The sequence below is a fragment of the Thalassophryne amazonica genome, chromosome 16 (genome assembly GCF_902500255.1).
Source record: "Thalassophryne amazonica chromosome 16, fThaAma1.1, whole genome shotgun sequence".
NCBI lineage: Eukaryota > Metazoa > Chordata > Actinopteri > Batrachoidiformes > Batrachoididae > Thalassophryne > Thalassophryne amazonica.
The window spans coordinates 50265413-50281146 of record NC_047118.1 but is presented as its reverse complement, the minus strand read 5'-3'; the positions used below and the strand labels follow the sequence as shown (position 1 = coordinate 50281146).

At 41.3% G+C, this 15734-nt stretch overlaps 1 protein-coding gene across 3 annotated transcripts in view; it reads right to left on the bottom strand.

The window, feature by feature from the left end:
• Positions 1-15248, bottom strand: part of LOC117527658 (centriolar coiled-coil protein of 110 kDa-like) — a 34988-nt gene extending 19740 nt beyond the window's left edge. For 2 of the 3 annotated variants that reach the window (XR_004565582.1, XM_034190098.1), the window contains exons 1-8: positions 15093-15248; positions 9994-10205; positions 6241-6369; positions 3662-4790; positions 2933-3051; positions 2546-2717; positions 1077-1186; positions 855-971 (exon numbers count right to left, since the gene is read on the bottom strand). Coding sequence is in view for 1 of the 3 variants with exons in the window: in XM_034190098.1 (XP_034045989.1) it covers positions 855-971; positions 1077-1186; positions 2546-2717; positions 2933-3051; positions 3662-4790; positions 6241-6369; positions 9994-10155 (1938 nt within the window). In the remaining 2 variants the exon portion in view is untranslated. The remainder of the gene's footprint in view (positions 1-854; positions 972-1076; positions 1187-2545; positions 2718-2932; positions 3052-3661; positions 4791-6240; positions 6370-9993; positions 10206-15092) is intronic. The other variant, XR_004565583.1, reaches the window with a different exon arrangement.
• Positions 15249-15734: the final 486 nt, after the last annotated feature.

The window sequence follows — 15734 nt, the reverse complement described above, 5'->3', positions numbered from 1 at the left end:
AATATTAATTTGTATGTATAGGGCATTGTGATCTATCGGCACATCCAATTTTGCATTCCGTCACTCTATACACATCTAGTTTGTTAATCAGAAAATAGTCTATCCTTAAATATACATCATGGCTTGCAGAGTAATGTGTATAATCTCTTTTTATAATCTCCTCGTCTCCACTACAAAACTCACACCTGGAACACTCGCTGCGTGGCACACTGCAGCAGGAGAATGCGGCTATTAGAAAAGTTATCCTGCAGCAGGGAGAAATTCTCCTATGTTCTGCTGCAGCAAGAGAACGCAGCTCCCACAGTCCACACTAGAGAAACTTTGTGCACTGTCCCACGGAAATAGCACATTATGAGGAATGGGGGGGGAACCGACTGTGTGAATTAAACAGCGGGTGATTCTCTTTTCTTGCCCGCACCAACAGTCAAGGTAGTCATAATGGACATCTTGAAATGGCTTTGACAGAGGTCGATGAATAAATTGTGGACCTGCTGCTTCTAAATCAGAACCAGCGCATCCACAATCAATGCAGAGAAATTATTTTTAAATTTTTCCCGTTATGCACCCTCGGAAACAGCACAACGGCCCAACTGCAGCGTAATTTTGTTCAGGCATGCTGTTATAACACTGGCGAGAAGTGCAAATCTATATATTATTATTATTATTTAAAAAAAAAAAATCAATCTTTGGATGTATGAATCAATCTGTGGGAATTAAAATGAGAATCAATTTAAAATCAGCAAATTGATCTTTTCAATCCAAGACTGGTACTGTTTAGGTCAAAACTGGCTGTGGGCTCATGGAATAATTAGTGCAAATTGTGTGTTTTTGTGCATGTCTGAGTAGAATCTCACCACAACAGTCTGGCGCAGTTGTTTCACCTTCTCGGTTTTTAACAGTCTGCGTGTGAGGAACCCACGAGCGATGGCACAAATGCGACAAAATGCCCTCTGCTGTTCTGGCGTCAGAATCTACAAAGCATAAGGACGAGAGAAAATAAATGTGGGATGGCATGGAGTTCAAATGTAATTAGTGGATATAAAAACACACACTCACGTCTTCTGCAGCATACCCACCAGACTAAGTCGTGATCGAGTTTTGCTTGTCCCCCAAGTGGGGCCCCACAGATAAACAGGAGACTGGACACAAGGAGAAGCCATGGAGGAACTTACAGGGATGTGCAAACCTGGAGAAAAACCAAGTGGTATCATCAACTAATTCCTCCACAGGACACACAGCCATTATGGTAATCATTCTCATCTCCATCAGCTTACAGGTCAAGACAGGGGATATACAGACAGCCGGTCATCATTTTCACCAAGTTTCATGTCTGTACCTCCAGAGCTCTAGCGCCACTAACTGGTGAAGTTTAGAGGTGTGGTTAGTCATGCAACTTTTGAATTGTATGCCCAATTTTCAAGAATCAAAGACCCATTAGCCTCGAATCAAGCAGTTCAGTACAACTTGTAACATCAATTTCTGCCATACCAGATTATTTGCCGTTTTAAATTTTATGGAAAAGTCAAAGTTTTTAACAGGTTACAAATTTTCCCCATCTTCATGAAATTTGGCACAGTTTATCTTTAGACCAAGCCTCACAATTCTACTTATATGGCTGCTTGATTTTTAGAAGTGGTCATCCATTGCAGCCAACTGAAACTGGTAACAAAGACACCAAATAAGTAGTAAGGTCATATTTCAGCAACGCTTTGGCATAATGAAAGCAAACTTGATCCATTATAAGGAAGCACCAAACATTAGTGTAATTTAACCTCTAAGGCGTGCTGCTTGCCCCCCTCATCCCTGCTTGCAGCTATAGTGAGTCTACACACAGAAAACTACAACAGGAGAAAATCTGGAATTAGTCCATTTTTTCAGGGGTGGGAGACTTAGCTTGATTGATAAATTATTTAAATGATTAAATAACAGGCAGCAACATTATTCCTGATTAATTATTTTGACTGACTCAGCACATGTAGCACCATTAACAAGTTATCTGTGACGATTAAATGTTGAATGTAAAACTGTTTGTTTTGTCCCAGATAAGCAAATAATGCTTTCTTATCCATTCCACAATATAAAACTGTATTTACTTCCTTTGTAGGCAGTACTCAACATCTACAATGAAATTTTGAGCACAACTAATGGATTAATGCAGCCTGCAGTTGTTGACACATAAATAATCATTTTATTATTGCCATTTATTCTTTTACTATGAGTTTATTTTGTTTAGTGCTTCGATTCCAGTGAAAATCCAATATAAATATTCATTGTAATTATTATTATTTATAACAAATGTGTGATTGTTCAGTATACAAGTCACAATGGCGTATAACTCACTGGCCCTCCCAAACTAGTAAAGAAAAAAAAGAAAAACTAAAAAATCCTGACTTATACTCCAGAATATACAGTACTTGTCTGAGCCTAGTTTGGGGCCATTCTGAAAAGGGAACTGCTGTCGCCTCTGGTCACTGTGGTTCCACAGACCACAAACTGAATTATCACTGATGGATCCAACATAATAATGTTACAATGGTCCCAGTACCGTGTCCAGGTGATGGTTCAGATGGAGTGTGGGCAGGGCTTATGCCAGGGCAGGAAGGACTCATAACAGCGCAGTTGTCACTCACAGACCTCCAATTCCACCTGCAAGCATGTCCACTCAGAGCCCAGTCACACGGCTGCTCTTTCAATCTTCTCCCTGCCTCCTCAACCTCCTAAATATGCACAGAATCACACACTGCACTGTTTTGACTAATCACCTTTTATACTAATGCACATTACGCACTAAAGAATGATCTCTAACTAATAAAATTTGGACAACTCATTAAAACTTAATGGGTACTTTTTTCCCCCACAGTTTGAAAGATGAGATACTTCTCGACAAGAACTTCCTTTTTAGACCAGACACTGTGCAACTCCTTGTACTGACCACACACAGGCATTGTTGCTTCTTCTTCTCAGACCAAAGCAGAGACATCTGCAGGGCATGTTCCTCTTCCACATGCTTCTGCATGTCCTCCACAGCCTTTGCTCGCCTCTGCTTCTCACCTGTTAATTTCAAACAAGGAAAAAAAAAGGACACCATCATTTATATAATTGCTTTAATATCTTTTCCTGCACATTCTTTTTTCCTTTATGACAGAGGTCTCAAACCGGTTCCAGAAAGGGCCAAGAGGGTGCAGGCTTTCTGTGAAACCACCCACTCCACCAGGTGATTTCACTGATTAACTGATTCCACCTGCTCAAAGTGATGTTAATCAGTGAAATCACCTGGTGGTGTGGGTGGTTGCACAGAAAGCCTGCACCCTCTTGGCCCTTTCTGGAATCGGTTTGAGACCTCTGCTTTATGACATAATAAGGTAACCTAAATACTGCATTGCAAAACTGTATTGGTAAATGCAAAATTCCTGAAACACAGTGCTTAATAATGTGTAATTGTGTGAGTGAATGAATAATAATGCTGTTTGAAAGCGTTTGGGTATCTCATGAAAATAAGGCGCTCTATAAATCCACTTCATCATTATTATTATTATTATTATTACTACTACTACTACTACTACAACTACAAAGTTACATCACTTCTAATTATATGCTAAAAGAGACTCACCCGTCTTCTTGACATGTAGCCCAGTTTTAAGAACAGATGGCACAGCCTTACCAGTGTTTGGCTCTTGTGGGTCCTCAAGCTTTACCCTGAGTTTGACTTCAGACAATTCAGGAACTGCACGATGCTTCAGCAGACAAGCTGAGGGATTCTCCACCTCATATGTTTGGTTCAAGAGCGATGAAGGGGAGCGCCGACTTGGGGCCAAACATGTAACTCCTGCCATGAATCGAGGGGCCCTTTCTTGGCTGCGGTCTATGCACTCACCTCCATAAGAGAAGGAGGTATGCAGCTGACTGTCCATGGTGTGGCATCGCCGGCGAAAACCTGAAGCCAGATGGTCGTGGTGTGCTACTGGGCTGCACACCTCCTGCACTGGACTGGTAATGCAGTGACTGGAATGACGGTTGTTACCCCTTCTAAAACCACACCCCCCTTCACCCCCTACTGAGCCGCAGCAATCAGATGAGCTTGTGGCCGCTGACAGAACATCTCCCCAGCTCCCTATGCCTGCACTTTTTCCTGATCTGCCTGGGCTCTGAGGTATAAGGTCTTCAGGTTCAATAGGGAATGAGATATGGATATTCCCAGCAGAAACTGGGCGTGGTCTGCGTTTGTGTGCTCGGGTATTAACAGTGGGCTCTAAACTGTGCAAGTGAGTGTAACATTCAGGTAAACTAGGTGAGAGGCAGGCAGCCTGGTGTGGTTTGGGGTCATACAATTCTTGATGCTGGGGCTGAGTCTGAGGTAGGCCTATGGGGCTGTGGTGTAAACTGAAACCAAACTCAATGCTAGTGTCCTCCTGCGAGCGATGAGTGTTTTCCTTGTCCTGTGTGATGTCAGGCGAAGGAGTCTGAATGACTGATACGATAGGTGTTGACCCTTGCTGACTCTGCTCCCTCTTGACAAACTCCCTTGATCTCTTGAGAAGGCCACCTACATTAAAATCCTCCCTCTTTGCATCTCCACTCTCCTCTTCCATCTCCACTGCTCTATCATCATTAATGGAGAGTGTCTCAGAGCACGTAATGGCAGGTTGATCACTTCTTTTAAGGCTACATTCTGGGTTTGTGGGCAATCCAGGTGAGTCAGTTACCAAGGTGTAACCACCAACTGTCTCACATTTTGAGGAAAGGCAACTGAGAGGAGTTGGTTGCTTGTTAACTTCTTCACATGGTCCAGTCTGTAGATGTTAAGAGATAAATAAAAATTATACGGTAACAATTTATAAGTTTGCCATGTTTGATCATCAGCTAGAATCTGGCTGCTACATTTCATTAGGAGCCCTCAGCAAGCCTGAAGGTGCTAACCAAAAATGCAGAGCTGATATCAACCACAGGGCCCGGAACAAAATAATGTTATCATTACCACTTCCACAACAAGCACATACAAATCACCATCATGCATCAAACAAAGAACATCCATTTACGCTATGCCGGTGACAAGCAGTTGCACTATGTCGTTTGATGGGCTTTCCCAGAGCATAGGCAATTTCTGATTACTTGGTGTTACTGTGCACAATGTTTAACAATAGATTACAGAGGACAGGGAAACCAGACACTGTCACTGAGCTTTTCCTCTATTGGTGGCTTCTTGAGGGAACCAAAGTTCAACTGATTTGTTTCAGCACAACGTGTATCACAGTGATGTTCCTGTGCCATCAGTAAGTTTGCTAATGTCTCTGTAAAATGTTTTCCAAATCACCTCAGAGAGGTGAGCTGTTCCTGATTCAGCGCTAACAAAGCAATGCTTCAGAACAGTCAAACGTGGAGGTGACTGCAAGCCCGTTTCTGTTGCTGCAGTAGTTGTTTTTCAAAGCTTAAAACTGCGATCTCCACACAGATGTGGATGTAGAAAAACTAGCCAGATTTTCAAAGATGTGGTATCTATGGTTTTCTCTCAGTCCGATTTCTTCTCAGTGAACAATTCTTGCCATCATCTACTACTATTTCACTGTTCATTTTCACCACTTGATAACGCAGCAGCTACTTCTTCTGTGCAGTTTATTAGTAGTTGGCAACCAATGTGTGCACATTACTGCCAAAAACGGGGTGAGCAGCACGATTCACGAGGAGTGTCAAAAATTATTCCACCCAGAAAATTTACGGATTAAGGACACATGGCCAAATGACATGCCTGCAGTAAAAAATTACCAACTTTCTCCTGCAACGTCTGACACAGACCGAGCACTGTCACACTGCTGAAAGCAGAGGAGAAGAATGAGACACACCCATGTACCCATGTGACTTTCTCCAGCCTCTAGAATCGGCTGTGAGGCACATATCTTCTCATGGGATGATCCATTTTAAAGCTGAGAGTATGTATTTTCAGGAATTGTTGAATGAAGTCTGTGACTTTCCACTGCTGATCGATTAATGGAAATATGAAATGTGAATATTTTCAGGTTTATTTTAATAGTTTCTTCACTCCTTCCTGGCAGCAAACTGTTTTTGGGCTGTGGACCAAAAAAGACATTTGGGTTCTAGAAAACAGTGATGAACCTTTTTCACAATTTTCTGACATTTTATGGATCTAATAACTAATCAATTGACTATTTGTCCCAATTAATCTGTTATGAAAATAAATGAATCTGTAGTTACTACTCCTTATTAAACTATAACCAAGCAACTCACCTGAGTTTGGTCAAGTATGTTCTGAACCCCAGCCAAAACCCTGATCCTCTGCTGGTCTTGCCTGTTCACCTCCAGCTGCACTGCGTGCCGCCTGAGGTCAAACATCTCAGTGCGCTGTTCTGCATTCAACTGGAAAGGAAAATACAGTTTGTGGTGTATGAATTCAAAGAACAGCATCTCTCAAGTTACACTTGAGACAACGTGGTACTTGAGCAGATTTAAGCTGTAGCTGCAATGTTCTATTTTCTGGTTTACCGCAGTCCAGTATTAGGGGTCTCCAAATGGTTCAAAATGACATCTGACAGGAAGCAGAAAGTTTGACCACATTACATCCATTTTGGCGTCTCTTCAATGGCTTCCAGTCCCTGTGAGATTAGATTTTAAGGTTCTGCTACTAGCCTATAAAATTGTTCACAGACTAGTACCTCCCAAACTAGCTGACCTACTTAAACTTTACGTAATGGCCCGGGCTCTGCGTTTTCAGGGTGCAGGACTACTTTGTGTCCCTAGAGTGAATAAAAAGTCTGTTGGTCACAGAGCTTTCTCTTAACGTGTAACTGCTTTGTGGAATGATCTCCCTGAATCAATAAAACAGTCAGATTCTGTAGAGACTTTCAAATCCAGACTTAAGATGCACTTATTTTCCCTTTCGTATGGCTAGCATAGTACGGTACTATGCTTCCTACCCTTTTAAATTCATTTTATTAGTAAACAAAGCAGGTCACAGTCTCAACTTTATCTAAAGTCTGGGTCTTTTAGTGAAGCTTAGGGCTAGAAGCCGGCAATCACTTTAGTATTTCTTCTGTTTTTCTTGTTGCTTAATGCTGACAAATTATACCGCATTGGTTGTCTTTCTGCCACCTGAATGCTTTTTTTCCCCTCTCACTGTTTGAGGTGCAGCTCCATCCAGAAGTGGGTGTGGGTATCTTGTTCTGCAAGCCTCCTGTCCTGTACACCAGCATAGACTCCTAAAATTTCCTGTGTATTTGTATTGTCAATTGTGTCTGTAGTATGGCCCAAGCAGAGGGTCACCCCTTTGAGTCTGCTCTGCTTGAGGCTTCTTCCTCAAATCATCAGAGGGAGTTTTTCCTTACTACTGTCACCTGTGTGCTTGCTCTGGGGGTTGGTAAGGTTAGACCTTACTTGTGTGAAGCGCGTTGAGGAAGCTGTGTTTTGATCTGGCGCTATATAAATGAACTAAATTGAATAGCACTGTTAGCAAACTTTTTTATTATTATTATTATTTTTAGAAAAAACAGAAAATGCATTGTCAAACGTTACTTCAGGTACCTACGTGTTCAGTTTATGCTGCACTCACATTACCAGATGTCAAACACAAATCAGATCCAGAACTGCATGAGCAGTTCTGGAACAACCAAAATAAAAAAAATTTTGGCATGTTCAGATTACCTAAAAATGATCAGATCTGTAGCACATATACACAAGGCAAACAAATTCAGGTCACTTCAGGCGATAATGTGAACACAGCCTTTGTTTGGACTCATAACTGAATTAAGCCTGTTATATCTGAGTTACAGAGACATTTTCAAGGTTCTACACACATAGATAAGTGAACTTCAGGCCTCACACCAGCTTCTGCTTCATCACGCAATTCCTGTAAATGCCTTCTGTCAGCACCCAGCTGCAGATCAATGCTACTAGCTAACAGCTTTGACACTCCTCATCAGGTATTTCCTCTCTTTCCACTGCCAAGTGCTGATCTCAATGGGTCTCACAATGAAAATGGGGTTATCATTAATTAAATAGTGCACATCTACATGCACATACCGGTGATCTGAGGTGGACTCTGCAATCCGGTAGTATTGATACTGAATACAACAAAACAGGGATTGATATTTGTTTGCTGATATATAATCATGTACATCATGTACGAGGTCTATTAGAAAAGTATCCGACCTTATTATTTTTTTCAAAAACCATATGGATTTGAATCACGTGTGATTACATCAGACATGCTTGAACCCTCGTGGGCATGCGAGAATTTTTTCACGCCTGTCGGTTACGTCATTCGCCTGTGGGCAGTCTTTGAGTGAGGAGTCGTCCACCCGCTCGTCGATTTTTTTCATTGTTTAGGAATGGCTCAGAGACTTGCTTTGTTTGATAAACATTTTTTCAAAACTGTAAGGCACAACTGAGTGGACACCATTCAATAAATTCAGCTGGTTTTCGGTAAAAATTTTAACGGCTGATGAGAGATTTTGGTCTGGTAGTGTCGCTTTAAGGACGGTCCACGGCACCTGACGGCGATCTGCGCTTCGAGGCGGCAGCGTCTCGCTGTTTCAAGTTGAAAACTTCCACATTTCAGGCTCTGTTGACGCAGTAAGTCGTCAGAGAACAGAGAACTTTCAGAAGAAGTCGGCACGAGGAGTTTATTCGGACATTCCATTGTTAACGGTCATTTTGTAATGAAAGAACGTGCGGACAGAGTCGCATGTCGGGCTGGACCCGACCGCGGGGGGTCGTGGCAGGAAAAACACCTCCGTTGGAAATCTTAACGGGCAAGTTGGAACATGCCCAAGCTGTTAAACAATTTCTCAGTTACTCACTTGTTGAAAGCCATTAAAAGCTGCCTGAATTCTACAAATGGTTTTCAACACGGAGGTGTTTTTCCTGTCGCGGCGCACACAGATTTGCCAAGTCGTCACGGAAACGACTCTGCGAATTTGCGCGTACGTCTTTCATTAAAAAAATGTCCTTAAACAGTGGAATGTCCGCATAAATTCCTCATGCCGGCCTCTTCTGAATCTTCTCTGTTCTCTCACAACGTCCTGGGTCAACAGAGCCTTAAATTAGGATGATTTCAGCTCGAAACAGGCCGACGACAGCGCCTGGAAGCGCTGCAGGACGTCCCGCTCCGTGGGAAGTCCTTACACCGACAGAAACACCCCATAATCTCTCATCAGCCGTTAAACTTTTCACAGAAAACCATCTTAATTTCTCGAATAGTGTCCACTCGGATATTCCTCACAGGTCCAGAAAAAATTTTGATAAAGCAACGCGCGCCGTCTCGAGCAGCGTGTGAAACAAAGGAATTCAGCCGAGAGGGCGGGACCACATCTCACTCAAGGCCTGCCCACAGGGAAATGACGTCACCGACACGCGTGAAAAAACTCACGCATGCGCACGAGGGTTCAAGCATGATTGGTGTAATCGCATGTCATTCAAATCCATATAGTTAAAAAAAATAATAAAAGGGTCGGTTTATTATCTAAGAGACCTCGTATGTGCACAACTACAATGGAGCTGAAATTAAATAATCATGATGTGCTTGCCGTGTAGACTTTCAACATTCATTCAAGAGATTTAACAAAAACACTGTTATCCATTACAGAATTACAGCCAGTTTTCAGAGGCCATAAGTAACTGGACAAACTAAGTATAAAGGCAGATTTGAATGCAAATCCTCACTTCTACAGACAGTTTTTACACAAGTCAAGGGACAGAAACAGCAACATTTTCATTCAAACACTGATTAACCGCATAAGAAGGAGACTAGTGAGGGAACAAACCAAGGAATTATAGACCTCCGTGTCTGGAAAAAGTGAAGCTAGTGCATCTTTTGCATGTTGCACCAGCAGCCACAGCTTGTTGATGGCGTGGACTATGACCCAAAACAATCCATAAGCTAGTTAAAACCCATCTGGTTGACTTTCAACCCATAAACTCCTGCATGGAACATCATGCTAAGCCCATGATAATGTAATTCTTCACACCTGTTTAGTTTTGTCTTACCAGTGGTGACAACACAGCTCTGCCATGGAAACAGATGACAGAGCAAGCCTTGGGGGAAGAGAGTGCCTCACACGTCTTCTTGAACATCCCTTCCTCCTGCAGTACAGCCACACTGCGCAGACAGAATGCCTCATAGCTTTCCATCTCTGTGCACCCACACATCTGCACCCTGAGGAGGAAACTCGCACCATGCAGCTTTGCCACAGCTGCTGCTGTTAATAAAAAGTTCGGAATTAGATGGACATGTACATACCAGTCACGGCGAGCTTATACTGCTGTCGACATGGATTAGTACAGATAACCAACTGGAAGTGTGGAACAAATACATCAACAGACATCCTGTTTGACGTCAGTGGCTTTATCACACTCATCACATTCCAGTCATTCTGTTCTGAGACTCTGGTGCTGCCTGCCTACTTTCTATTTCTGAAATGTCTCTCAGCAAATGAACAACACAGACCTACAGTGGTGGTAATGTTTACTGTATATAAAACTAAAACATTTAATACCATGTGGTGACTGTCACTAGGGGTGTAACGATACACAAAAATCACGGTTCGGTATGTACCTCGGTTTTGAGGTCACGGTTCGGTTATATGGGAACAAAATACAAAACCTAAATTTGCTTGTTGTTTAAACCAACAATTTACTGTAACATTATACAAACAGGAAAATAAAATAATTGCAAAGTACTGCCTGGTAATAAGTTAAATAAAATGTTCTCAAACAACAAATCTATGAAATATTATAAAAAATAAATTCCTAGTCAACAGCTTTTAACAAAACCTTTCCACAAGTAAAGCGCAGCAGAATGGTTCCAGCATGAAGCACTGTTCAATTTTATTCAACCTTCATATTTTTTGCCAGAAAAATTAACTAGTCCAAAACTGTCACACTCTATAAGGAATTTTTTTTTTAAGAGAATTCATGTTAAAGAATCCCTTTACTTTTGTACAATTTATTTTATTTTCTATTTCTATTAACTGTTCATTTAATGTTAATACATCTTTTTAAATAAGGTTTTGAATACAAAAACCTCATGGGAGAGGCAAAAAAGTGAGTAAAACCACCTTTAAAAATATTTAGAACCACAAATAAACATCATTCTTGGTTTGTTTATTTATTTTACCATTAAAATTGGCCATATACTTATTAAAATAGCTTCTCAAAGTCTGGGGACTATTTAATCACAGTGCAGCAAACGAGGTCAGTAGGCTGAGCGAGTCAGAGTGAGGAGGATTGTAGATATCCCTCCGCTCAGTGCTTTACAGTAGAGGTGGGCGATACCAGGAATTTTGGTATTGATGCAATACCAAGTAAATACAGGCCCAGTATCGCTGATCGATACCAATACCGATACTTTTTCATATTTAGGCTTCATAGATCCAAAGGATCCAAAAGACCAAGGATAGAATTTCGCCAAACATTGTACGTGACAACAAAATACTTTATTATCATAATCAACATTTTTGTTTAAAAAAATATCACTCAACACAAGTTAAAACAAAATCTCCTGAGGTAGAGGGCTGACAAACCACGATACAAGGTTGTGCTGCTCCATGTTGTGTGACACAGCGCAGCGCTGCTCTTACAGACAGAGAGTAGACTTTGATGAATCTGCGTGCGCAGCAGTCAGTGCGTGCAGGAGAGAAAAAAGTTTGAGTATCGATCTTTTTACACGAGGATCATTCAATATCAATACCAGCATTGGTATTGATATTATCGATATTAGGATCGATCCGCCCACCTCTACTTTACAGACGGTGCTGCAGCGGAGGGGGAGACCCACTGCCGCACCTTGACAACAGAGATTTTCACTTTCAGACATCAGAAAAGTCTCCAATAACGCCAGGAAAAGTAGCTAGATTTGTCGCTAGTCGCTTTTGAGGAAATAAGTCATCACGAAGGTTTGGAAAGTCACCAAATTTAGCAAGAAAGTCGCCAAGTTGGCAACACTGAATGTAAACACACGCAACATGAACTCACCCGTGCACATCCCTGTACCAAACCGAAACAGTTCAATAGAAATACATGTACCATTAGACCCTTAACTGTCACTCATTTATCGTACAGGTTATATAGGTTAGAAATATGGTGGGCTAATCAGCTAATCTGGTGGGCTAATCAGCTGAACCCTAATTAAATTAAATTTAGTTCCACCAACTTTAAATCAGCTAACACACACACACACACACATATATAGGGGTGTCACAGTACACAGAAGTCACAGTTTGGTTTGCACCTCAGTTTTGGTGTTACGGTTCCGTACGAGTTTGTTTTTTTACATACAGTAGCTGTAATCTAGGAGCAGCAGTGAGCTGTCGTCAGCCACTTTAGCATAGTGAGACAAAGTGTAAATGTAAACGTTCTTTTTCATTAAACATTTGTACTCATTGTATTTGTATTGTGTATTACTATTTCTTAACATTTCTTATTCAAAAGCCCCAGTCACACTGTGACTGATCAAACAAACGTGAGGAAATGATTCTAAACATTTATGTTCCTTTTTGTCCGACAAGTCCTTTTCCCAGCCACAAAATCAGTTCCTTGTCAGTTTATGTCCGCTGAGTTCATCAGATGGTTTTGTGTGTGCTCTGTACTGTGAATAATCTGTATGTTGAACGGATATTTCTCTTTAATTTCGTTTGTGCATTTAGCAATTTATGTACATTTTGATTGTCATTTGATCTTTGCACGCTAAAGCTTTTTGAGGACCTAGATATATTAAAATTTCAGCTCTTTATGTCTGTTTTTTCTGGATTTAAGAGCACAAAAACAAAAAACCCACAAGCCAAACCCAAATTCATACAAAGCATTATTCAGCATTATCACAGTTCACATTCTAACTTTTTAGTTAGCTGTGTTCACCCCTGTTAAAACTACTGTTGTCATTCATTTCTCAAAACTCAAACCTGTTTACGAGTTCTATTTCATTCATTCATTTTCTATTCCTGCTTATTCTAATAAACGGTCCCAATTAATGTAGAGTCGCTAATCAACCTAACCTGCATGTCTTTGGAAGTGGGAGGAAGCCAAAGCCCCCAGAGGGAACCTGCACAAACACAGGGAGAACATGCAAAATCCACACTGAAAGAACCCGGTGAGATGCGATCCCATGACCTTCTTGCTGTGAGGCAACCATGCTAACCATGACACCACAGCGCTGCCTGAGTTCTAGTTCAGATTACTCTAGTTTTTTTAGTTTTTTTACTTTGGCAGAGAATGTAACCATACATTCTTGGTGTGTCGTGAAGGAATCTCTTGAAAGTAGGTGACTACTTTGCATCATTTTTTTAAACATGCTCACAAAATCAGAACAGTTACAGTTTCATTGAATTTATATGTTCACCATTAATACATATGGTTACCCTAAGATCGCCAAGGCTTGAGAACTGACAAGGCCAACTGGAACTGTCAAACATTTCTGTTCAGTGAGTTTTTGCTCAAATACACGGGGAAAGACCAAACAACTTGGAGTATGCTCAGGTGTTACACATTGTAGCATCAACGACAACATGAACCCGTCTGGTGTCCTGGATATCAACCACACAGGCAAACAGCCCCACCTCTCCAAAATAAGACTCTTGTTTCTCCTCTCCATGAGAGTAATTCTGCAGTGACCCTCCTTTATAGGGTAGCGTGCACTATGAAGGGGATGGGAACCCAACCTTAACTTGATTCCAGCACCAGACTACAGCTCCGCACTCAGAGCGGAAACCTCCACCAACACGAGTTTACAATCCAAAAAAATTTGAAGGTCAAAGTCCTGTAAGTGGCCTCTCATGAACTAAATTAGATGTGATCAAACATCAAGAGTATGTATTTAGTTCATGCACTTGAATCAAAGTTTTTTTGTGGTGGTTTTTTTTTTCTTTCAACTTTTTCAATTTTTTAATTCTTTTCCAGACAATTTTCACACAACACTGGTTATGGGAGTGACGACAATGGACATGATTAGGAATGAACATATCAGAGGGACCGCTCAGGTGGGATGGTTTGCAGACAAAGATGGTTTGGACATGTGCAGAGGAGGGACTCAGAGTATTTAGGGAAAAGGATGCCGAGGATGGAGCCACAGAGGAGGCCAAAGAGGAGGTTTATGGAAGTGATGAGGGAGGACATGCAGGTGGTTGGTGTGCCAGAGGAAGATACAGAGCACAGGGTGAGATGGAAACAACTGATCTGAAATTGAGCCAAGAGAAGATTAGTTATCTCTGCTATGCACAATTTCTCACTGCTTTTTGGCACTCTGTTTCTGAGTGATAACTGGAAAATAGACAAACAGGCATAAAATTGGAACCGCCATCCAATTTTGGTTGTGTAGGTAAATCCATAAAAAAAAATGAGAATGACTGAGGCACTTTTGATCGAGATATATAATACAAAATGTACACCAAATGGGCTTTTCATTATTAAATTCAATAATAATAATGACTTGCATTTGTAGAGCGCTTTTCAAGACACCCAAAGCACTTTACAAGTTGGATTATTCATTCATACGCACATTCTCACATTGGTGGTGGTAAACTACTAATGTAGCCACAGCTGCCCTGGGGCAAACTAATGGAAGTGTGACTGCCATTCTGCGCCTACAGCCCCTCTGACCACCGCCTCATTCATACACAGGCAAGGTGGGTTAAGTGTCTTGCTCAAGAACACAATTTAAATGTAACTCAATGTGCTGATCATGCATTAAACCAATGGCATAACATAGAAATAGTACATAGTAGCCAAAACCAAAACAGGTTAAATAGCAAAACAACTTTAACAAATCATTGTATTATAACATTTGCAGCTGACAACAAAGTGATAATGTATTAAAGTAAAATCGGAAGGTCACTAATTTTGGTGGGTCACAGAAATTGCTGTGACACCGGCGTCCTTGCGGATTAAATACTGGCTTCTACTGTCTTATTTTGATGCATTTCGGGAATTCTTTGACATAAGAACAAAACAGATCTGAGATTAGCAATGTTTTTATGTCCATATACCGGCGCTTTTAGAGGCGGACATTAGATTTTACGGCATCGTCTAAAGCCAAGCACGTTTTACCCGGACACAAGCCGATACACCTTTTTCCTTCACTCGTTCCTTCTTACCTTCTCGAAGGGAAAAAGATTTTTTATCTCCTCTTTACTTCCGTCGGCGAATATTTTGAGACGCACAAATTACACACAGACAAGGACAACACGACGGCGACTACATTTATTTCTCATCTCAATCTCGGTTTGTCCATCATCATCCTTCCGGGCTAACAGCGCCTCCTGGCAACAGAGCGCGGGCCGCGTTCCATTCTGCTCCATCCTATGCAACCTTTACATAATACCTCTTCAACATGAGCAGTTTGTGGATTCTCTGACTTGACATTAGCGTAAGTGACAAGCATAAACTAATCTCAGCAAGGTACCTCTAAAATCACCTAACTGACAGAGAGTACAGATAAGAGTTGCCATATTTTTCATTTAAAGGGGTCACGTACACTGTTTCAGCAAGTGAACAGAGGTCACAGTGTGCTCTAAACTGATATAAAAACATTCAGGATAATACATTTGAAAGTGCTTTATATCACCAAATTCACATCAAATAGGGGCTGTAAACTTAAAATCAAAAAACATAAAACACTCATTTGTTCTGGTTGACGTCAAATGTTTCTTGCATGTAACTGCGTGCACGCACAGAACAGGTCTGGCAGACTGTTAGATCTGGTACTTACTGTTTAGCAGAGGTAGTCCAGATCACTG